The sequence below is a fragment of the Coturnix japonica genome, chromosome 38 (assembly GCF_054131305.1).
Source record: "Coturnix japonica strain WE chromosome 38, WE-NBRP24, whole genome shotgun sequence".
NCBI classification, from domain to species: Eukaryota; Metazoa; Chordata; class Aves; order Galliformes; family Phasianidae; genus Coturnix; species Coturnix japonica.
In genome coordinates this window covers 714,813-739,290 of record NC_140700.1, presented here as the reverse complement: position 1 = coordinate 739,290, position 24,478 = coordinate 714,813, and the positions used below count along the sequence as shown (strand labels likewise).

General features: G+C 46.8%; 2 protein-coding genes across 10 annotated transcripts in view; both read right to left on the bottom strand.

Moving 5' to 3' along the window:
• The window catches only part of LOC116652619 (E3 ubiquitin-protein ligase Itchy-like), a 260,369-nt gene that overhangs the window by 103,536 nt on the left and 132,355 nt on the right, over window positions 1–24,478 (bottom strand). The gene's annotated exons all lie outside the window — the stretch shown is intronic.
• On the bottom strand, window positions 14,957–22,169 carry LOC107307043 (olfactory receptor 14C36-like). 8 transcript variants are annotated; one of them, XR_014938691.1, is made up of 4 exons: window positions 21,860–22,169; window positions 16,440–16,526; window positions 16,059–16,218; window positions 14,957–15,455 (listed from the first exon to the last, which is right to left on the bottom strand). XR_014938691.1 is itself a non-coding variant. In XM_085526982.1 (2 exons), exon 1 carries the CDS (start codon window positions 20,896–20,898, stop codon window positions 19,933–19,935), a length of 966 nt encoding a protein of 321 aa, XP_085383108.1. In that variant the 3' UTR covers window positions 14,957–15,700; window positions 16,059–19,932. The 8 variants fall into 8 exon arrangements, 3 of the variants coding, with proteins under 3 accessions (XP_085383108.1, XP_085383107.1, XP_085383106.1); XR_014938689.1 differs by having other exon boundaries at window positions 14,957–16,218; XR_014938690.1 differs by lacking the exon at window positions 16,440–16,526 and having other exon boundaries at window positions 21,860–22,167.

The following is a 24,478-nucleotide window of genomic DNA, read 5'->3' as shown; positions in this document are numbered from 1 at the left end:
AATCTCTTTATCCTGCTTCCCTAGCTACAATTTCACCAGTGGATCTGCTAGGGTAAACTTGGCAATCGGAGAAGGTTCCCTCTCACTCAGCTTGGTAGGATTTCTCCACCAGTGTCCCACTGCAGTGTGCACACTGCTTTCATTCCAGTAGGGCAGAGAAATCTTGGGGTGAGTGTTCCTCCTCTCAGCTGGTCCTGCAGCCAGACAGAGCAGGTCCCATCTGGGTCACCAAACTGACTTGTGGAATCAAACGCTATAACCCAGGGTTAGGTTATAAAGCAGGGATGTGTTTATTCAGAGCAGGGTGCAAAGGGGAATCACTCCTCCTGTCTTGCACACTAGCATGCAGAATTGTTACATAATTCAAAGCCAAGCTCATAAATATTCAACAAATCTACAGGAACTCATCTACATATTCATATGCAGCAGCTCCAATTTTGTGCTACATGTCCTGCGGTTGCTCCAAGCTCTGGACAGATCCCACTGTCACTCCACCCCTCATAAGGAGCTCTGCAATCACTTCTGCTACAGGTCCTGTAGCTACTGCAAGTACTGTGATAAGAAAATGCAACAAATTCCTCCCAAGGAATTCCCAAGGGAGGAATTTGTCACCACCGTGACAGGAGGTACAGCCCTGTGGTCGCTCCAACCCCTCCAATAAGCCCAGTGGCTGCTCCAAATTCCGTCACAGCTCCTGTGGTGATTCCAGCCCTGGCAATGAGCTCTGCAGTTGCTCCAACTCCTGCAAGAGCCGGACAGAGGCTTCTGCTCTAACAGTGAACCCTGAGGCTCTTAAAACCCCTGCAACAGGTCCAGGACTTGCAAACAGATATTCATATGAATTAATATCTACATATTTGTTTGAACCTGCCTACATGATATGTATATAAATATATACTCTATATATCTTATCTGTATATATGCATATATTATATTATTATCCTTTACTTTTTCTCTGTCTTAATAAATAGCGTTAACACAACAAATTCTAAACAACAGCACTGCCCTGAGTCCCTTACAGATCTCCTAGGAACTCATGAAACTGACTCCATCCTACAGTGTAAAGCAACAGAAGATCTCAAGGTATTCTCAAAGAGCAACTCCTGAGGTATATTCCTTACACCACCTTTCGAAGTGGCCTCCAGTTCTCTGGGCCTGCTCTGAAGGGGCCCTCTTGTTATGGCAGTGACAGCAAAGAGACCTGCTCTGACACAGCCGTTCGTATTGCAGGCTACTGACTGCAGCACTGGATTGCTGCTGTAGAGGCAACAGGACTGTTGTGAGACACAGAAGACCTTCAGGCCTGCACAAATGAGAGGGCTTGAGAGCACTGAGGTGGTGTAAAGAGATCAGAAATAAAAAGAGCACATTGAGCTGCTGTCTGTGGCTGATCCTCCCCAAATCCACACAAAGTAGGAAAAAAAGAAAGCTAAGTAAACGTCAATTTTGAAAGCTTTTTAGGTATCTTATAACATATTCAGGGAATATGGTTCCATGTTTACATCAGTTCTTGGAGTGAAAAAAATGGAAATTAGGTAGGAAAGAAGCGTAATACATTTTTATTTATAAGTTCAATAACAATTTTTTTTTTTACACATTCCTATATCTCACTTAAACAAACGATCAAAGATGGATAAAACATATAGAACCATCACTGGGAATCCTATGAGGAAGTTGTGCATTTTATGGAAGCTGGGATAGTGCTTATTGCAACAACTTCCTGAGAGTGTGCTTGATATCCCTGTTCCTCATGCTGTAGATAATAGGGTTCAGTGTTGGAGGAACCACTGCGTACAGAAGTGCCACTGTCAGATCCAGGAGTGGGGAGGAAATGGTTGGGGGCTTCAGGTTGGCAAAAATGCCAGTGCTGACAAATAGGGAGACCACGGCCAGGTGAGGGAGGCACGTGGAGAAGGCTTTGTGCCGTCCCTGCTCTGAGGGCATCCTCAGCACGGCAAGGAAGATCTGCAGATACGACACCACTATGAATACAAAGCAGCCAAAGGCTAAACTTATACTAAAAATGATAAGCACAACTTCCCTGAGATTTGAGTCTGAGCAGGAGAGCTTGAGGATTTGGGGGATTTCACAGAAAAACTGGTTCACAACATTGCCTTGGCAGAGAGGCAGTGAAAACGTACTGGCAGTGTGCAGCAGGGAATAGAGAACCCCAGTGCCCCAGGCAGCTGCTGCCATGGTGGCACAAGCTCTGCTGTCCATCAAGGTCCCATAGTGCAGGGGCTTGCAGATGGCAACATAGCGGTCATAGGACATGATGGTGAGAAGGGACAACTCTGCTGAGAGGAAGAAGACATAGAAAAAGAGCTGTGCAGCACATCCTGCATAGGAGATGGCTCTGGTGTCCCAGAGGGCGTTGGCCATGGCTTTGGGGAGAGTGGTGGAGATGCAGCCCAGGTCAAGGAGGGCCAGGTTGAGGAGGAAGAAGTACATGGGGGTGTGCAGGCGGCGGTCGCAGGCTACGGCTGTGCTGATGAGGCTGTTGCCCAGGAGGGCAGCCATGTAGATGCCCAGGAAGAGCCAGAAGAGCAGGAGCTGCAGCTGCCGCATGTCTGCCAACGGCAGGAGGAAAAACTCGCTGATGGAGCTGCTGTTGGGCATCTGATTTTGTTCCTTGCTTCAGAGACCTGTTCAGAGTGCAGAAGATAATGACAAGTCCTGACCATTCTCAGAGACGCTCCTCCTGCTATACTATGAAATGTTTTCATTCTCCTATGACAATATTCATTTAGCAACACTAATTGAATTTAACTTCATTAAGATCACCATTCTATAAGCAGAAGAAGCATATGGAGCTTTAACCTTCTTTTCATCTTCTAATCTTATCCCATTTCCCTGGACTTATTCATCTGTTTTTTGTCTCATATCTTTACCCTCACTGCTGTTGAAATCCTCAGTCCCAATCTTTGAGCCCTTCACTTTCTGTTCTGGAAACATGCCTATTTGCAATATAAGTGCATTATTCTGGTCCACAAAATTGATAATTTCAACTATTTCCAGCCTTGGAAATGTTCCTTTTCGTGAAAGGAGAGGCTGAAAACACTTCACATGTGACAGTTCACGTAACAAGCAATTGACTGAAGAAGAATTGGGAGTCTCAGAGCTGTGTTCAAATTTGACAGACTCTTAGATTTCTGTTTCCAATCCTTTCCCCTTCCGTCCAAACAAGAAATAGAATATCCCTGCCTTGGCTCTCCTCTTGCAAAGTACCTTCACAAAAACACAATCGTGCAGTGGAGCTGTGATCCCCTGCCCCAGGCAGCAGCTGTGGCAGCACAAGCCCTGCCGGGAGGATCCTTCCACCCTCATGTCTCCCCGCAGCACCCTGGGCAGCTCCCTGGGCAGGCTGAGTGCTGAGCCTGGCAGGTGGCAGAGTCCCATACCCGGCACACAGCCCCTGGGGCGCAGCAGGGACCCTGCTCTGCAGGACAGCCCTGGGAACCCGCCTGCAGCCCAGGCTGCACAGCCTGCAGCCGTGCTGGGACATGCAGTACTCAGGGCTGTGCTCTGACACTGCAGCACGGAAGCCCTCAGCTGGAGCAGAAAGCTTTTAACACAGTAAAGAAACATGCAGTGCCTGAAGCCTGATCTGCTACGGGATGGCCCAGATTAAGTTAACCCCCTATGAATAGCAGCTGCATTACCTACGGCAAGGGACTTACTGTGTCATGGTCTGTGAGCAATGCTCCTGCAGAGAGCACGCAGCCCGCTCACACCTCACACATCCTGTAAGCTCTCTCCAGTTTCTCTCCTCTCCTTCTGTCACCTGCAGGCTGTGCTGTGCACAAGAGCTGCTCCTGGGCACAGCTGTCTCTCTACAGCACCATCTACTTTTATGAGCTCCCTGTGTCCCAGGAGAGTGGCCCAGCTGAGCAGCAGCAGAGAATGTCAGTTTTATCCTTCCCACTCATCTGCTTAGACATGTCCCTGTGTCGTCATGGCCATCAGCTCCTGAGAGGCAACAATATCATAACTGTTCTTTAAAATCTTTAAAATTATCCACCAATCAATTTTTAACATGAGTCCTACCAGAGAGTTTTTGATGAAACAAAAAGGGTACCGAGGCAAAGATAAGGAGGGTTGGACTTCCCCTGTGCAGGGCAGTGATCCAGAGGAGACAGTGCAGGTAACTCATCCCCAGTTAGAAATCCTGGGGCTGAAATGGGATGCAGCTCCCCACAGACCCAAAGGAGCTGGGATTCCTCTGGTTCAGCTTAGATGTTCACAGGTAGTTTTACAGTGCTGCTTTAATACCTTCTTTAAGCAGAACTATAAACAAATAAACAGTAAATGTTTGCTGAATTCTTTCTCTTTAAGTTCTCTCCAGATTTCTCTACATTTTGCTGAACAAGTTCTGATAACCTCAAATAGATAACAAGAAGGCACAAGGCACAAGATGCTCTTTAGGTTAGAATGGGTCCCAGGGTGCATTTGCTTCTGAATCCATCAATCTCCAGTGCAGAGAGAAGTTTGCACAAAGTGCTTAACAAGACAAAGTCAGAAGTAACAGTGAAGTTTCTTGGAGTACTAATGAGCCCACTGAGGGCCATTACCAAGTAAGTTTCCCGAGGCACTAGTTAGAGCAGATAATTGGAAGCCATGACCATTGGCCTTCCTGGCTGCCTGGGCATACTGCTGACTCACGTTCAATTTGATGTTGTGCAGGACCCCCAATCCTTTTCAGACCTACCGCTCTCCAGTGTCCCATATCTAGTCAGTGTGTATGTCCAGTGTTGCGCCTACCCAGGTGCACAATCAGGCACTTTTTCTTGTTATGTTTTATGCACTTGGTGCTTAGTGCTAATTGGTACCCACTTCTCTGACTTGTCCACATCTCTCTGCAAGTCTTCTCCACCCTCAGTGGAGGCAATAGCACCTTCTCATCTGGTCTCATCAGCAAACTTGCTCAGAACATCTTCTAGTCCTGCATGCAAGTCATCCACAAAAACATGAAAGAGAAGTGGCTCTAAAATGGAGCCCTAGGGAACCCTGGCAGTGACCATCAACCAGCCTGATGGAACTCATTGACTACAGTCCTTTGAGCCTGACCTATTGACCAACTGTTCACCTATCACATTTTGTTTGTGTCTAGCCGTATGCAGTACATTCTGTACAGAAGGGTACTGTGAGAAATAGTCTCAAAGGCTCGACTGATAACTTCAACTATCTAACCTTGGTCAACCTCTCCCTCTGTTTCGTTCGATTTGTTAGCCTCAATTATATTATATTGTGTTATCTTGTATTTCGATATCATATTTAGTAAAATAAGTTTTTCCTCCTTAGATTGCCACTGTTTTTATCCCATTCCCCTTCTCCCCTCAATTTCCGGGCCACGGGGGGGGGGGGGGGAGGGGGGGGGGGGAGGCACGGGGTGGCTTCCCCTGTCACGGGCATAGGTAAATCTAAGTAACCCGTGACAACAGTGCACCTCACCTAGGAGGAATTTGTTTCATTTTCTTATCCCAGTACTTGGAACAGCTACAGGACCTGTAGCAGGAGTGACTGCAGAGCTCATTATGAAGGTGGAATGACAGCAGGATCTGTCCAGAGCATGGAGTAACTGCAGAACGTGTAGCAAAACCTTGGAGCTGCTGCTGGTTCTGTGCCAGGAGTTGCAGAGGCTGGAGCACTGTCAGCAGATCCAGCTCTCTTCCCCTTGAGGATGCTGAAGACCCACTTATGGGACTGGGGATGCATTTGTGGGGCTGGGGACTCAGTTTTGGGTCTGTGTTCCCACTTATGGGGCTGGAGAGGCAGTTATGGGACTGGGGATACAGTTATGGGGCTGGGGATGCAGTTATGGGGCTGGAGATGAACCTATGGGGCTGGGGAGGCATTTATGGGTCACACTTATGGGGATGGGGTCCCCATTGGCCCCTATGGGGACACACTTATGGGGCTGGGGACATACTTATGGGGCTGGGGACCTCTCAAAGACTATAGTTGTGGGTTTGGGGTCAAACTTATTGGGCTGGGGACCCACTTATGGATCTGTGTTCCCACTTATGGGGCTGGGGTCCCCATTGGCCCCTATGGGGTCACACTTATGGGGCTGGGGCCCACTTATGGGGTTGGGGTCACACTTATGGGGCTGGGGTCACACTTATGGGGCTGGGGTCCCCATTGGCCCCTATGGAGTCACACTTATGGGTCACACTTATGGGGCTGAGGACGCACTTATGGGGCTGGGGACTCAGTTATGGGTCTGGAGATGCAGTTATGAGTCACACTTATGGGGCTTCGAATGTAGATATGGGTCACACTTAAGGGGCTGGGGTCACACTTATCGGGCTGTCTTCCCACTTATGGGACTGGGGATGTAGTTATGGGTCACACTTATGGGGCTGGGGTTACAGTTATGGGGCTGGGGTCACACTTATGGGGCTGGGGATGTAGTTATGGGGCTGAGGACACATTTATGGAGCTGGGGAACCACTTATGGAGCTGGGGACATCTCGAATTCTTTAGGGTCACACTTATTGGGCTGGGGAGGCACTTATGGGGCTGGGGAGGCATTTATGGAGCTGGGGTCTTCATTGGCCCCTATGGGGTCACATTTATGGGTCACACTTATGGGGATGCAGTTATGGGTCACACTTATGGGGCTGGGGTCTCCATTGTCCCCTATGGGGTCACACTTATGGGGCTGGGGATACACTTATGGGGCTCGGGACCTCTCAAAGTCTATAGTTGTGGGTTTTGGGTCACACTTCTGGGGCTGTGGACCCACTTATAGATCTGTATTACCACTTATGGGGCTGGGGTCCCCATTGGCCCCTATGGGGTCATACTTATGGGTATGGAGCCTCACTTATGGGTCTGGAGTCACACATAGGAACTCAGTTATGGGGTTTTGGATCACACTTATGGGTCTGGAGACCCACTTATGGGGCTGGGGACATCTCCAAGTCTATAGTTATGGGGTTTTGGGTCACACTTATGGGGCTGTGTTCCCACTTATGGCGCTGGGGTCCCCATTGACCCCTATGGGTTCCCACTTATGGGTAGCACTCACCTTGTTGCTTGCCGGCCTTCCTGTTGTCATTGGGGTGAATGAGGTCCCATATAAATGGGGTTTGGGGTCACACTTATTGGTCTGTGTTCACACTTATGGGTCTAGGGAACCACTTATGGTCTGGAGCCTCACTTATAGCTCTGGAGACCTCTCCAAGTCTATAGTTATGGGGCTGGGGCCACACTTATGGGTCTGAGGACCCACTTATGGGGCTGGAGCTTCACTTATGGGTCACACTTATGGGTCTGGGGTCTACATTGGCCCCTATGGGGTCTCACTTATGGGGCTAGAATCATAATTATGGGGTTTTGGGTCACACTTATGGGTCTGGGGACCCACTTATGGGGCTGGGGTCCCCATTGACCTCTATGGGGTCCCACTTATGGGTTCGGGTCCTTACCTTGTTGCTTGCTGGCCTTCCCATTGTCATTGGGATGAATGAGGTCCCATATAAATGGGGTTTGGGGTCACACTTATGGGGCTGGAGACCCAATTATGGGGCTAGGAATGCAGTTATGGGTCACACTTATGGGTCTGTATTCCCACTTATGGGTCTGGAGCCTCACTTATGGGTCTGGAGCCTCACTTATGGGGCTGGGGACATCTCCAAGTCTATAGTTATGGGATTTGGGGACCCACTTATGGATCTGTGTTCCCACTTATAGGGCTGGGGTCCCCATTGACCCCTATGTGGTCACACTTATGGGGCTGGGGATGCAGTTATGGGGCTGGAGCCTCACTTATGAGTCACACTTATGGGGCTAGGGTCCCCATTGGCCCCTATGGGGGTAACACTTATGGGTCTGGAGCCTCACTTATGGGTCTGGAGACCCACTTATGGGGCTGGGGACATGTCCAAATCTACAGTTATTGGGTTTGGGGACCCACTTATGGGTCTGTGTTCCCACTTATGGGTCACACTTATTGGGCTGGGGACCCACTTATGGGGCAGGGGTCACACTTATGGGGTTTTGGGTCACACTTATGAAGCTGGGGATGCAGTTATGGGTCCCACTTATGGGTCCGGTGACCCACTTATGGGTCTAAGGACCCAATTATGGGGCTGGGGTCACACTTATTGGGACCCCATTAGGGTTTATGGGCACCCCATTAGGGTTTATGGGGATGTCATTAGTGTTTGTGGTCACAGCTATGGGGCTGGAGCCATAAGTGGCTTATAAGTGGGACTTATGGGTCCCACTTATGGGGCTGTGTTCACACTTATGGGGCTTGCAGTCCCCATTGGCCCCTATATACCACTGATAGCACCCTGATGTTTTCAGTTGCTGCTAAGCAGTGTTGTACGGAGCCAAGGCCATGGTCAGTGAAGGGCACATGGAGCTGGGAGGGAACAGAGTGAGGACAGCTGACTGAAAGTGGCCAAAGGGACGTTCTCTATCACCTGACAGCAAGCACAAATTGTATTGAAAGGGGTGGGAGTTCATCTCAGTCTCTTCACTGCCCAGGGCCCAGCTGAGCATCAGTCTGGTGGTGCTGAGCAAGTGCTTGTGCATCAGTTGTTACATACAATTCCATATCAACAGATATATAGTGATAACTATAACTCCTCTCCTTTTATCTCTCTTAGTAAATTGCTTTGTTATACTCACAAGTTGTACTTTTTTTTTTCCAGTTCTTTTCCCCATCCCATTAGGAATGGGGCAGTGCACAAAGCACTGTGTGGTGCTGAGCCACATGTTGGGTTCAACAACCACTGTCATTTCGGTGCCAGATGTGAGGCTCCAAGTGTTGAGATAACAGCACAACTGTCCAGAGTGAGATAACTCAGGGCTTTGTGGGAGTTGGAAAAGTGCAGGCCATGATGCTGATTGTTTCCCTATGTGTGGAGCTTGTTGAGTCTTCTCAGGAAGCTTCACTGCACAGCTCCTTACTTGGTGCTTGGATGCTGGATTAGGGTATTTATTTTGCTATGCTGTTTGACCTCAGTTTGTACCACGATAAAATTGACAGTTGACAAAGTGAAGTTTTGTGCACTTTCAGCTCTGTGGCTATATTTGGGTTTTAGAAGTAATATTGTCGGTATGATTAGGAATTACACAATTTACAGTGTTGCCTCTGTGAGCCCGGGGGTGTTCAAGGAGTGACTGGATGTTGTGTTGAGGGACATCGTTTAGTGGGAGCTATTGGTAATAGGTGAATGGTTGGACTGGACGATCTTTTAGGCCTTTTCCAACATTGGTGATCCTAGAATTCTAGGATTGAGGTTAAACAATTATTCAGGAATATCAGTGAGAGATCTGCCCCAAGGTGAGAAGGTTCTGCATGGCAGGGGGTGTGGGATGGTCTGGGCAGCTGCCTGGAGCGGTGGGCACCCCCAGGGCTTTGGAACTTCATCTCTGAGCAACTGCAGGATCCTGAGAAACTGGTAGAATATTGGAGACAGGTCTGCTGTGGCACTGGTAATCCTAAACAGGCACAAATGACTGCAGTGTGCCAGGGCCTGGCCCACACCTACTGAGCTGTGTTCAACACTCTTCAACATCATCAAGTGGAAGAGAGCTGGATCTGCCAACAGTGCTGCAGCCTCTGCAACTCCTGGCACAGTCCCTGCAATACCTCCAAGTTTTTGCTAGACATCCTGTAGTTGCTCCAAGCTCTGGACAGATCCTGCTGTAACTCCACTCCTCATAAGGAGCTCTGCGGTCACTCCTGCTACAGGTCCTGTAGCTGTTCCAATTATTGCTATAAGAAAATGAAACAAATGCCTCCCAGGGGAGGTGCACTGTGCCAGGAGGTACAGCCCTGCGGTGGCTCCACTCCCTCCAATGAGCACAGTGGCTGCTCCAACTTCGTCACATGTCCTGTGGTGGTTGCAGCTCTGGCAATGAACTCTGAGGTCGCTTCAACTCCTGCAACAGCCAGAAAGTCAGTACAGCTCCTGCAGTGAACCCTATGGCTGTTAAAACCCCTGCAACTAGTCCTGGACTTGCAAACAGGTAAGCATAGTTCATATATGTTTGCAACTGCATGTTTTATATGTGTGAAAATATACTAAAGATATTATATATGTATAAATAAATTCGTCATAAATATATTCCTTTTCTTTTTCTCTTGATCTCAACCCATAAAATTTAAACCACAGCACTGCCCTGAGTCCCTTACAGATCTCCTTGTGACTAGTCAATCTCTCCCAGTCGTGCAGTGAAGAGCAACAAAAGATCTCAAAGTCTTCTCAGGGAGCAGCTCCTGAGATAGATTCCTTACATCAGCATTGGAAGAGGCCTCCAGTTCTCTGGTCCTGCTCTGAAGGGGCCCTCTTGTTATGGCAGTGCCAGCAAGGAGAGCAGCTCTGACACAGCTGTTCATATTGCCGGCTACTGTTGGATGTCTCCTCAAGACATATGGGCTCCACTTACCATACACATACCTGGTCCACCTATGGGTGGTCCTTGTCTGTCCCTGCAGTGATCAGGTGAGGAAGGGAGTCCTTCAGAGAAATCTCAGGGTGCGCCAAAAGTGCCTCCCTCTCAGCTGGTCCTGCAGCAAACAGAACTGGTCCCACCTGGGCCGCCAAATTGACTACAGGAATTGAACTCTATAACCTCTATAACTGATAGTCTCCCATGACATACTTATACCCAAGTTGAGGAAGTATGGGATAGATGAGTGGACAGTGAAGTGGGTCGAGAATTGGCTGACTGGCAGAGTGCAGAGGGTTGCCGTTGGCGGTGCAGTGTCTGGCTGGAGGGCTGTAACTAGCGGCGTCCCCCAGGGGTCTGTGCTGGGTCCGGTCTTGTTCAACATCTTCATCAACGACCACCCTCAGCAAGTTTGCTGATGACACGAAGTTGGGAGGATTGGCTGACACACCTGAAGGCTGTGCTGCCATTCAGCGAGACCTGGACAGGCTGGAGAGCTGGGTGGTAAGACACCAGATGAGGTTCAACAAAAGCAAGTGTAGAGTCTTGCACCTGGGTAGAAATAATTGCATACACCAGTACAGGCTGGGGGAAGAGCTGCTGGAGAGGAGCTCTGCTGAGAGGGACCTGGGCGTCCTGGTGGACGACACATTGGCCATGAGCCAGCAGTGTGCCCTTGTAGCCAAAAAAGCCAATGGCATTACAGGGTGCATTAAAAAGAGCGTGTCCAGCAGGTCGAAGGAGGTGATCCCCCCCTCTCTACTCTGCCCTGGTGAGGCCTCATCGGGAATACTGTGTCCAGTTCTGGGCTCCCCAGTACAAAAAAGACAGGGATCTCTTAGAAAGAGTCCAGCAGAGGGCCACTAAGATGGTGAAGGGCCTGGATCATCTCCCCTATGAGGAGAGACTTAGGGAACTGGGTCTGTTTAACCTTGAGAAAAGAAGGCTGAGAGGGGACCTGATCCAGGTCTATAAATATTTGAAGTGAGGGGGGTAAAGTGGTGAGGCCAGACTCTTTTCAGCAGTGTGTGGAGACGGGACAAGGGGAAACAGACAGAAACTGGACCATAGGAAGTTCTGCACTAATGTGTGCAATAACTTCTTTATGGTGAGAGTGACGGAGCACTGGAACAGGCTGCCCAGGGTGGTTGTGGAATCTCCTTCTCTGGAGATATTCAAGACCTGCCTGGATGCCGAGCTGTGCGATGTGGTGTAGGGAACCTGCTTTGGCTGGGGGGTTGGACTCAACGGTCTCTGGAGGTCCCTTCCAACCCCTACAATTTTGTGATTCTGTGAATATCATGGGGTGGTTTGGATGGGGAAAGACTACCCCTTTGAATGACCTTTTGTCAGGGCATGTCCTGGGATTCCTAGGATCCTCAAAATGCAGCATTGCTTCTGTCACTGAAAAATGGGGCCCTGTGTGGGACGGAGGGAGGGTCCATGAGTCCCTGGCCCACCTGACTGATTATTTCCATGGTCTTAGCAAAGACATACTTACAACTTGAGAATGACAGTTATCTGTGTTCATGGTGGCATGGACACTGCTGATGGCCTTGAACTGTCTGAACATAACTGAAGAGGCTCTGGCTGATGCAAATCAGCTATTGAATGACAGTGATGAAAAACTGGAAAGACAGGTTGCAGTTTTGATTATTCAATCATTCTCCTATGGAAGATCAGGAACATCTCTCTGGAAGACCATGGGGACCCTGTACAAGGGAATCTGTATAAAATGGACTCTGTAAATGAAGGCACTAAAAGGTCAGATTTTGAGGTTCCATTTGGACTAGATCTATTTGAGATCTGACTGATTGTAACCCAAAAATGAAAAAAAAAAAAAAAAAAAAAAAGCAGGATAGGCTGGTGGGAGTGCCCTGACCAGTGTCCAACCCCCCAAACCCTGCTGCCCATAATACAGCAGCTGAACTGATGGATATAGTACAGTGGTTTAGACAGAAACCAAGAGAACATGCCAGCATAGCTGCTCTGGTTATGGGACATGGAGGCAGAAAGCGCTGTGGTGAATGGACTGGAAATTTCAAAAATGACATCCATTACTACTCACCCTGGCCTCAGGCAAAGACTGTATGCTCTGTCCAACATAATGAGGATAGCCATTTGATCAGTGCCTGCATTTAACAGGCAATGGGACTGCCCAGCATGTGCAAGGCAGCACCTCTTTCACACCACCAGAATTTTTAAGGCTGTTGGGATTCTTGTTAGCGTCCCATTAACACTGAGGCTAGAGATACCCTTAGGGTTGACATTACTATTAGCATTACTTTGATGGTGCCCTGCCTGGGTCATTTTCAGGGGATGTCTGGAGTAAGGCACAGTGTCAGGAGAAAAAGAATAAACTCTGTTACTTTATAAACGTGATAATAGAGGGAGTTCATTGGAAAAAATACAACTCTTAAATAATGAAAAGTATGCTTCTGATTGGATGCAGGCATCATCTGGGCTCTGATTAATATTACTTTTAAGGTAAAGATTGTTGTTACCTTAATGATTGTTTTTTGGATTATGATCAGGGTTAAGGTTTTTTTTTTTTTTTGCTACAAAATTTTAGCATCATTTTTGTTGTTACATTTGGAGTTAGAGACGATTTTAGAATCAGGGTAAGGGTTAGGATTAGAGTTACATTGCGGGTTAATGCTGTTATCTTTACAGTTCCTGTGAGGGTTGAGGTCTGGGTAAGGTGTTTAAAAAATGAAATGAAAAAAGAATAATATATTGAAAGCTTCAGATTTCCTTAATCTTTGTGGGAATCATATAATGTGCAACTCAAATCTACTTCTTCATGCAGTGACTGCCTGTAAATTTGCTAGAGCCTAATATAATATGGCCTTGTGCTTTCTGCTAACTCACCTTCATTTCATTTTCATTAAAATTGCTTGGTAGTCAGATTTTGGTGTGTGGATATTTTAAAACAATCTAACTGACATTGGCAAAAAATTAAAAAAAAAATGCACGACAGCATCAATTGTATCAATTTTTATAGATAAGAAGAGCAGTTTTCTTTCGTTTTCTGTGCCTCTTTACTTTCTTACCCTCTCCCCCTGTGTGAGAAACTCTCAAAGATTTCTAGTTAGGCAAAGATGGCAGCAATAGCAGCAGTGCTTATTCATTATTGCAATACTGCGCGCACATCCCCTATTGGCAAGGGAGAAATTGCACACCAGTCAGTGAAATTAATTCTGTTCTATGCCCTAAACCCAATGCAGGTAATGCTCTCATGGCTCTCATTGGTTGAGTATCTCAGGCTCACAGACTCCTCGAGACTGTTACTAGGATTCATTTCCATATAAGGTCAATTACCAACCTCTTGTTTTTAGGTATGCCTTTTACTTTTCTGTCGAGAGAGAAGGGCAATGTTTCCAAAAGTCAGTACATTCATTCTGTCCTGTGCTGGGCTCTACCCACCCTGTATTTATCTTGTGCTTGTCTCAATTCTACCCATGTTAGAATCCCCCCAGTCTGAACTTAACTCTGTTCAGTAACTTTCTTGGTGGAAAAACTACATATACAGCTGTTTTACAAGAGGGTTATACATTCAGTTAGGGCCTACACTATGAACTGAAAATACTGGAAACTTCCACTGCAAAAACACAATCTACCTCTCCTATCTGTGCAGCCTTGCAGACCCAGAGCATGCCAGGCTATTTCTGCTTTCATAGCATTTGCATGCTGTAGGGTGAGCAAAAGGTTCTGCTGCTTGATTCTTCTGCAAGATCTGCCTACCGGCAAATGGTTGCAGGGATGGAGGATGTGACAGAAAGCATTTGTCTCCACAAGAGCATAGTTACATTCAGTGCAGAGTGTGAGAGTCAGGTTGGTGTGGAAAAGCACTGACACGCTGGGGATGATGCAGTGCTCACATGTCTAAAACTCACAGACATTACTGTCAGAAGGATGGTGCTGTGTTGAGCTTCTACCTTTGGCAGCCCCTGGAGAAATGCTGTGGCACACAGAACACCTTTGTATTGCACTGACTGCTGCCATGCAGCATGGATTTAACACACCAAATCCAGAGGAGCATGACTGCATCTAACTTCCCTGAGAAAAACTACTGTAGCTGAAGAGATGAGGAGGCAGCTGCTCATCTGCAGAACAAGCAGTACTGCCAGACATTGGGCCAGGTGAGCACCTCCTGCTGCAGCATGATGACGACAGGGCTGCAGATGTTCTGCAAAGCCAGCTTAAAAGTGGGAGACATGAGTCAACGTGGCAGGAGGACAGAGGTGTTAGGGAGCAGCCAAGGCATCAAAGAGTATCAAAAGGCTTTGAAAAGTATCACAAAGTGACAACCAGGAAGACTGGGATTATCATGAGCAGCAACCTGGATGCTAGAGATTATTTGCTCCCATACAAAATGGTAGAGATCTTGCTGCAGACATCCCAAAGCCAGGCAAAATGGGAATCCAGAGCTTTGCCTGCACGAACCCCACAGCCATAGCATTGCAAGCTGAGCTGCCTTGCTGTTTGTTGCATTCATCCCAGTCCCTGTGAATGAAGACTCGGAATGCAGTCAAGGCAGTGATTGAGCATGAGGGTGACTTTATTCAATAAAAGACAGGAGGGCTTGAGAGGTCAAGGGTGAAGATGGGACTTCTCTTGTCAAGATGAGAGTGGCTCAGAGCTTGTGCTGCTGCCTGGTGCCTGGGACTGGCAGCCTGACTCTAAGTCCCCGTCTAAGATGCTCATCTTCACCTCACTGATGCTGCCCTGCTCCTGCATGGTGGTGCTGCTGCTGGGGCACTCAGGCTGTGCTTGGGATGGGCAGCACTGCAAAGGCGCTGGGTCACAATCCAGGCAGGTGACTGCTGTGTCTGGCAGGCTCAGGTCAGCATCTTCAGCAGAGCCAGGAGATATGAGAGCATGAATGCGGATGAGCCCCTTGTGTCCATCACTGTTACCATATGGAAAGCTGTCATCCGAATTGCAGCGATTCATACTTAATAAGAACTCTCCATTGATGGAAACACACTGCACATCACTACTTGGTTTGGATCTTTGGGGTTGACAAGGGCTCGAATCACCTAGGAAGGCACAGAAACACAAGGGTTAGTGTCAAACGTTTGCAAGTTGAATCATGAAAAAGGTTGTTGATATTTGGTTATAGAGTGGAGGCAGGAAGAAGCAAATAGGCTTCAAGCAACAGAGCCACTGTCTTGAAAGTGATCCTCGTGCAGGTCCAGCTCGTGTGTTGACAAGAGAATCATCTGGAAAAACAGGGGTCAACTGAAGGTGTCAGGCATGGGATTGTTCTCATTATTCCCTGTACCTAAAGAAAAGTAACAGTGAGTCCACAAATGATCTCTCCTAGATAAAACTTACATTTTACATCTAGTCTTACTAAAGTTATATGGAAATCATAACAATCCTTCAAATTCTACCACTTTCTATTTAACAGAAAGACGACCCAATTTCAAGAGACAATTTTCAGATTCAGGTTAAAGACTGAGTACCCATCATGTTTTAAATCTCTTCTACAGCTTGGAATGTCATTATTGACATTTATACAGCATCTCTAGCAGCACTCAGTTCAGGTTTTCTCATTTATTTTCAAAAGTTACTGGAATTAATTTATTTCCTGAAGTATTTGTGAACTGTAATTCCCCAAATTTGCTTGGTTGTCTTACCTGATGTGTTGATATTTTCCACCTATTAGTGAAACATTTCAAAGTAGTGAGCTAAGCCAGCATGTGACATCTGCTGTTCATCCATCAGTTTCTGTTTTGAGTCTGATTGGACTTCCAGAGATTCATAAGGATTTCAACATGGTAAAATAAATCAGAAAGGCTGAGAAAACACAATTAAAGGAGAAAAAAAGGAATAAATGTGAACTTCAGAAATATAGTTATTAGGTAGACTATGAAGTTCTGCAGTGGTACCTTACCTCTGAAAGGTGTGAAATATTTAATGTTTGAGAATAAGTGAGTGTTAGAGTCTGTTAATACAGTAAGGTTATTTACTGTAGGAGTGGGCTTAAATACAGAGAATTACTGACATAAGCTTATTACCTCTGACGTTAATGCTGATCTACTCTCTTTTCTCTTGTTGTGAAACACAGAAAGCTCTGTTACACAGTCTTCATCAAGGTGTCCCAGCTGCAAGAATACGACCTATACTGAGGAAACAGCTTTCAAGTCATCTCAGCCCAATCTCACCGTGGTAGTGTTCTGCTGTGCAGCAGTCAGTAATTAGCCATGATTTCAGATTCTTTTTAAATAGTTAGTGTTATGGCTACATATTACAAGGAGTAAACAGAAAGAGTCATCCAACATCAGCAACTAGTCCCTCTGTGGCAACAGGTCCTGAGTTCTGAATTCAAGTACAAAAGCCTGTCAGCAGATGAGACCTTTTACTAGAGCAGAAGTTACACTTCTATCTCTTCTTGATTCCTAGTTCCATGGCGTGCACAACATGCTGTGCTGCATGCACATCACAGCTGTTCTTCAGAGAAACAGTGGTACCCAGTGACCAACAGCAGCCATTGTCTGCAAATACACAGCAACTTCCCAGGATCTGCAGCAACAATCTCCCCACACACTCCACTTCACACAGACACTATGACCCTGATTAGACTCAAGCAGCAGACTTAAAACAAGTCAGAGTTTTAGATTCCAGGATATTTCAGGATCTACAATGTGTGAAATTCAGTTACAGGATAGTGCCTAGGTGCCTGCGTTTCAAGCAACTTTCAGATCATGGCCATGTAAAATAAAAACAAATTCAGTGCAGAAATAGCAAGCCTGTATCTTAATACCCATGAGATTATCCATTTTCTACTGCATTCTGACTAAGTTCTAAAACTTGTTCATCCCAGTTCACTTCAACAAGTTCCCCCACTTCAAGCAATGCAGTTCTGAGATTCTGTGTATGTTGTGCAGATAGAATTGAACAGTGCAGAAATAATTTCTGACAGCTTTAAGAGCTCCGTTCTGCTTACAAACCCTCAGTCCAAAATTATTCACAGTTTTAAGGAAATGAACACCTGAAGCAGTTGGATCATCTGCCATTTGCCGCATTCTGCTTCTTGGCATTATGATTAGCACAAAGGGTTTTCTGCTGTCCTGCAGAAATGGACAAAGTCCTGCTTACAAATGGACCAAGTTTCAGTGTACAGCATAGTTTGTACCAGATTAAAAAGCCACGTCATTCAATTCATGTGCTCAGGTTGTTATGCACTCCGAAAGGAAACAGAACTAACTGTTGAATTCTGAAGGCAATCTGTGGGGTCCTACATTACCTCCTGATTCTGGAAGAGGAAATTCTAATAGCAAATGCAGAACTTTGCTCTTCGTAGACATGAGAAGAGCTGACATTTAGGAAAATTCATTTCTGGTAAATCAAATGAGATGTCTATATTTTTACTACAGATAGTATAGGGAGCAGTCAGTTGAAGAACCAGATACAAAAACTGCAGCCCATTGGCAAGAAAATACTTCTCCTTAAATTCTGTATGGTATCATGGTATAGAATCAGTCTACAGTGCCACATAGGCCAACCAAGCGTAGAACCAAATCCACAAAATACTGGTAGACAAAGCGGCAAAAAAAGGGACAATATTCAGCAGACAGGCCTTTCTACCCACAGCTCAGCATGTTCTGCCATCTGAAAAGCAAGGCCTCTTGTCAAGCTCAGCTATTTCCCTTCTCAGTGTATTCTAGCACCACTGATACCCACTGGTATCCTCCTGTAGAGTGCCATCATATTGTCATCATCCAAAGGAAAAACCCACACAGCAGAGCATACAGCAGTACACCCATGCTCCAAATATCTGCCTGAAAAACAAAAAGACAAGCTTACAAACCTGAAGCACCTCAAATGGCTTCCTGACAGACTGTATTGTCTGCCCTTGCCAAAACCCACATATAGCCCATGAAAAGCTGGCTCTTTCCCTCAGGAGAAAAACACCTTATCATCCCAGAGAAAGCATATAACCCTAATTCAATTGTTCTTCCACTCAGCTTAGAGCACTGCTAAAACCAACATCTTCACCTTAGCTCATCACACTGCTGCAGTTCCTTTTACAAGGATTTTACTGGCAAAAATGAAATCAAAGCCGTCACAAGGGATTTAGCACAGTTACGTGTTACTGGCTACGAGAGCTGTCAGCACAGTCACCTGTCAGGCTTTGCTGCTGTTCTATTTATGTATAGGTACAACAAGGTTCAGACCTCACGGTGCAATTCTCACTTTGACTGTAAAGAAAAAGGAGGCTTGAAAAGCAGTGTGTGGAAAACAAAGAAACAAGAATTAGAACAACAGTGGGGCCGTGGCACTTGTAGGAATTGCTCCACCTTTAATAGCAGAACGATTCAAGAAGTACGAGGGCATTCCAAACCAGACCAGTTTGGACAGATTAACAACTGCAAGTAGTGGGTTCCAAAATTCCAGACATGAAATCAAAGCTGGAAAAACTCTTCTCATTGTGCATTACAGTGCAAATAAGTCTTCACATACAACTTGGAAGCTAAAGACAAGTCTGACGAAACAGACTACACAAAAATTTGACAAATGATGGATAATTAACAGAGTAGTAGAAAGAGATCTCTGAAGTTGCTGTTTTGTAGAGCCCCAAAGCAGTCGCTTGAGACAGTTAAGGATTAGCAAGAGACAAAACAGCAAGCTGTGTGAACTGAGACCAATTGCACTTTTCCAGTCTGTGGCCACTGACAGCTTCTGAGAGCTACCAAGCAATGCAACCTAGCAGAATTCAGAAGGGAAACCAAGAGAGCCTACCTGAGCTCCACTGCCTTTAAATGCTCTGTGGAGACATTTGGGTGATTTTGCATGGCTGAAGCAACTCTTTATTGCTTTGTATACACGTTGAAATGAGGCATGTATTACGGCAGTGTAAAACCAGTGGGAATGGCTATGAAGAATACAAAATGAACAAGCTAAGACATAAAGTGGAGAGCGGAAGTTATTTGAAAACTTCCCTTTCCCAGAATGTAGTAATCAAGCAAAAGTATTTAGAAAGTCCAAGAAAAGGGGGATTGAGTTCGAACGAGGGGACAATCTAAGGCTTAAATATTGCAGAGGGGCTTGAGTAAGCAGGATGTCAGGTCAGATGAGAAAAGAATATTTTGAAACTCCATTGTCAGCGCTGTGGGGAACACTGGGCAAGGGACCAGCTGGAAACGGTTGCAGGCTGAAGTCAACACACAGTTTGATGAACAGCCTTGTGCTTCCTGCTGGATTGTGGGCTTCTGAGAACATCCGACCCCGACAGCTCCAGAAATGTCTCACAAGAAGGAGGACAGACAGGGTGACTGCACATCCTCAGTTCTTTTAAGGTTCACGGAGAGCCTGATTCATTATGTACAGTGCATCTGGGCTACACTAAGAAGTTACAAGCTGAAGAGGAATTGATTTGAATAATGACATTTTAGTAAAAAGCATTACAGTATTTAAAAAAAAAAAAAAGAATAAGATTTAATACATTACTCTAAAAAAAATCGATTGAAACAAAACAAAACAAAGAGTTTGCAACAGTAAAAAGCTGCATTACATGTCATGAATTCCAATAGACAGGCAATTCACTGCATTTAAAACACATCTCGTCATCACTTCCCTCACAGCATTCTTGACTTTGTGGTTCCTCATGCTGTAGATGAGGGGGTTTACTGCTGGAGTCACCACTGAGTACAGAAGTGCCACCATCAGGTCCACGGATGGGGAGGAAATGGACGGGGGCTTCAGGTAGGCAAAAAACCCAGTGCTGAGAAACAGGGAGACCACGGCCAGGTGAGGGAGGCATGTGGAGAAGGCTTTGTGCCGTCCCTGCTCAGAGGGCATCCTCAGCACAGCAAGGAAGATCTGTACATAGGACACAACTATGAAAACAAAGCACCCAAAGGCTAAACTGACACTAAAAATGAGAAACACAACTTCCCTGAGATTTGAGTCTGAGCAGGAGAGCTTGAGGATCTGGGGGATTTCACAGAAAAACTGGTTCACAACATTGCCATGGCAGAGAGGCAGTGAAAACGTACTGGCAGTGTGCAGCAGGGAATAGAGAAGCACAGTGCCCCAGGCAGCTGCTGCCATGGTGGCACAAGCTCTGCTGTCCATCAAGGTCCTGTAGTGCAGGGGCTTGCAGATGGCAACATAGCGGTCATAGGACATGATGGTGAGAAAGGAATACTCTGCTGAGAGGAAGAAGAAAATGAAAAAGACCTGTGCAGCACATCCTGTGTAGGAGATGGCCCTGGTGTCCCAGAGGGCGTTGGCCATGGCTTTGGGGAGAGTGGTGGAGATACAGCCCAGGTCAAGGAGGGCCAGGTTGAGGAGGAAGAAGTACATGGGGGTGTGCAGGCGGCGGTCGCTGGCTACGGCTGTGCTGATGAGGCCGTTGCCCAGGAGGGCAGCCAGGTAGATGCCCAGGAAGAGCCAGAAGTGCAGGAGCTGCAGCTGCCGCGTGTCTGCCAATGGCAGCAGGAGGAACTCGCTGATGGAGCTGCTGTTGGGCATCTGCTGTTGTTGTGCTTTGAGTCCTGCTCAAAATGCAGAAGATAATGACAAGTCCAGACGATTCTCAGAGACACTCCTCCTGCTATAATATGAAATGTTTTCATTCTCCTACAACAGTGTACTATTACTATTACTATTACTTGCATTTAATTTCATGTTGTTCAGCATTCCTTAAGCAGGAGCAGCATTTGGAGCTCTTACTTTAATATCTTATCCCAGACTCTGTGCCATTCAATTTCAGTTTTAAAAAGCAACCTGTTCACACAGGTTTCACGTTAAGTGAATTATTTTTTGTCTACTGAAAATGATGATAATTTCAATTGGTTCTATCCTTTGAGAAAGAGGAGACTGAAAGCACATCATGTGTGACTGTTCACAAAACAAGCAATTGACTGAAGAAAAATTCTCAGAGCTGTGACAGCCCCTTTTAAATTTCTACCTCCAATCATTTCTGTCTTCCTTAAGAACAGGAAATGGAAAATCCCTGCCTTGGCTCTCCTCTTGCAAAGCACCTATACAAACATACTGTTGTGCAGTGGAGCTGTGATCCCCTGCCCCAGGCAGCAGCTGTGGCAGCACAAGCCCTGCCGGGGGCCTCCTTCCCCCCACACATCTCCCCGCAGCGCCCTGGGCAGCTCCCCGGGCAGGCTGAGTACTGAGCCTGGCAGGCGGCAGAGTCCCATACCCGGCACACAGCCCCTGGGGCACAGCAGGGACCCTGCTCTGCAGGACAGCCCTGGGCACCCACCTGCAGCCCCGGCTGCACAGCCTGCATCTGTGCTGGAACACACAGCCTTCAGGGCTGCGCTCTGGCGCAGCATCACGGAAGCCCTCAGTTAAAGCAGAAGTTCTTATCCACAGTAAAGAAACATGCAGTGCCTGCAGACAGAGCTGCTACAAGATGTCCCAGATTAAGTTAACCCTCTATGAAAAGCAGCTCATGCTCAGCATTTAGACTTACCGTGTCATGGTCTGTGAGCAGTGCTCCTGAAGTGAGCTCACAGCCAGCTCACACCATACACATCCTGTAAGCTCTCTCCCCTTTCTCTCCTCTCCTTCTGTCAGCTGCAGGCTGTGCTGTGCACAAGAGCTGCTCCTGGACACAGCTGTCTCTCTACAGCACTGTCCACTTTTATGAGCTCACTGTGTCCCAGGAGTCTGGCCCAGCTCAGCAACAGAGGATGTCAGTTTTTATGTTTCCCACTCATCTCCATGGAGATTTTCCTGGGTGCTCATGGCCCACAGCTCCTGAGAGACAACAGTGTCATAACTGCTCTTTGAAATCTGCTCAATTATCCAGCAGTCAATTCCTGACATGAAGTGAGTCCTACCAGAAAATGTTTGATGAAACAATAAGGGCACCCAGAGAAGGACAAGGAGGGTTGGACTTCTGCTGTGCAGGGCAGTGATCCAGAGGAGGCAGTGCAGGTGCCTCTTACTCAGATAGAAATTCTGGGGCTGAAATGGGATTCAGCTCCCCACAGACCCGCAGGAGCTGGGATTCCTGTGGTTCAGCTCAGATGTGCACAAGGAGTTGTACAGTGTTGCTTTAATATCTTCTTTAAACCCAAATATAAATACACAGACAATAAATGTATTTTGGATTCTTCGTCTTTAAGCTCTCTCCAGATACCTCTCCATTTTGGTGAACAAGTTCTGAAAACGTGAAGAATATCACAGGAAGGCATAAGGCACAAGAGGATTTTAAGATTATAATGGGCCCCAGGGCGCATTTGATGCTGAGTCCATCAATCTCCAGTGCAGAGGGAAGTTTGCACAAAGTGCCTGGCAAGACAAAGTCAGAAGTAACAGTGAAGTTTCTTGGAGTATTAATGGGGGCCCACTGAGGGACATTAGCAAGCAAGATTCCCAAGGGACTTGTTAGAGAAGATAATTGGAAGCCCGGACTACAGTCAGGAAATGGCACAGGCATGGTGGTTCTGATGCTAAGCAACCCCTCCTTTGCCTTACAAAATAGACATGCCAAGCCCTGATACTCAGACCCTTGGCATGGAGATCTGGTCTCTCATGTTGGCTCAGGACCCTTCCTGATGCAGTGGGATGGAGGTCTGCATGATGTTAAATAAGAGACAAGGGGACAGAAGATTCCAGGCTCTGTATGGTGTGCAAGGATGCTGTGAAGTTCATGTCCCATGTGTGCCCTGTGTGTCATCACAGGATGTGGGGTTTGAGAAGGGCCCAGTCTGAGCAAGCAGTCAATCCCAATGAAACTCTGAACTTCAGATCTCTCAGTTCCAGTGCCCTCCTGTGCACACTCTCCCATAGTTTGATGTCCTTTATGTTCTGCAGTACCCAGAAGAGCACCCAGTGCTCCAGGTGAGGCTGTAGCAATGCAGAGCAGACAGGGACAATCCTTTCCCTCACCCAGCTGGCAATAACTTCCTTGATGTGCTCCAGAGGACTGCTGTCCTTCTGGCTGCCTGGGGACACTGCTGACTCACATTCAATTTGATGTTGAGCAGGACCCCCAATCCTTTTCAGTCAGACTGCCTGCCTAGCCTTCTACCCCTTCTCCATCTAAGCAACAGGTCTGAGACCTTGAAAACTGAAGGAGATAAGAACGGGGAGGCAATGGAGGTTCTGTCTAGGAGAGAGCCTAATGCAAGGCAGTCACTACCAAACCTTGTGACTTCCTCTGCCATGAAAGAAAGATGGGTGGTCGTGGTGGGTGACTCCCTTCTCAGAGGAATAGAGGGCCCCATATGCAGACTGGACCCGAGCCATCAGGAAGTTTTCTGCCTTCCTGGCTTCTGGTCAGGGGCATAACAAGGAAACTCCCAATGCTGGTTATGTCCACTGATTATTTTCTACTACTCATAGTTTAGGTGGGCAGTGATGAAATTTCTTAGAGAAGCCTGCAAACTATGAAAAGAGATTTCATGAGTTTAGGCCATTTAGTTCACAGAGTGGGAGCTCAAGTGATTTTTTGTTCTATACCTTCAGGGGCAGTGAGGGACACGGAGCAGGCTTTTAAAGCATAAGCAATGAACAATTGTTTCGGAAGCTTGTGCTGAGCCAGAAACTTTGGGTTCTTTGATCACAGGGCACTTTACTTGGCCTGTGGCCTGTTATCCATGAATGGAACCCAACTGTCTCAAAGGGGGAAACTAATCCTAGTGCAGAAGATAAGAAGGGCTTATTGAAAGAGCTTTAAACTAGCTACGATGGGGGAGGGGTGTCACAGGTTTAACCGAAAATCTACCTGTGCCTGTGACAGAGGGGCAGCTGGCCCGCAGGGCCACTGGCTGAAAGAATAAAGGGAAAAAGGGAAGTTAGAAAAGAAAACAGCGGCAACAATCTAATGAGGCACACTTATTTACTAAAGACTATATCAAAATACAGAATATCACAATATAATACAATATAATAGAAATTAAGGCTAATGAATTAAGCAAAATAGGAAAGAGAGTGAGTCCCAAAACCGAGAGGCCTACTATAACTCCAGGCGAAACAGCTGGAATGCTCCCACATGCTCCCCCCTGCCCCGAGGATTCAAGAGAGCGAGTCCAGCCTGGGAGTGAGATTATATAGTGTCCTGGTCCCGTGACTTATCCGTGAC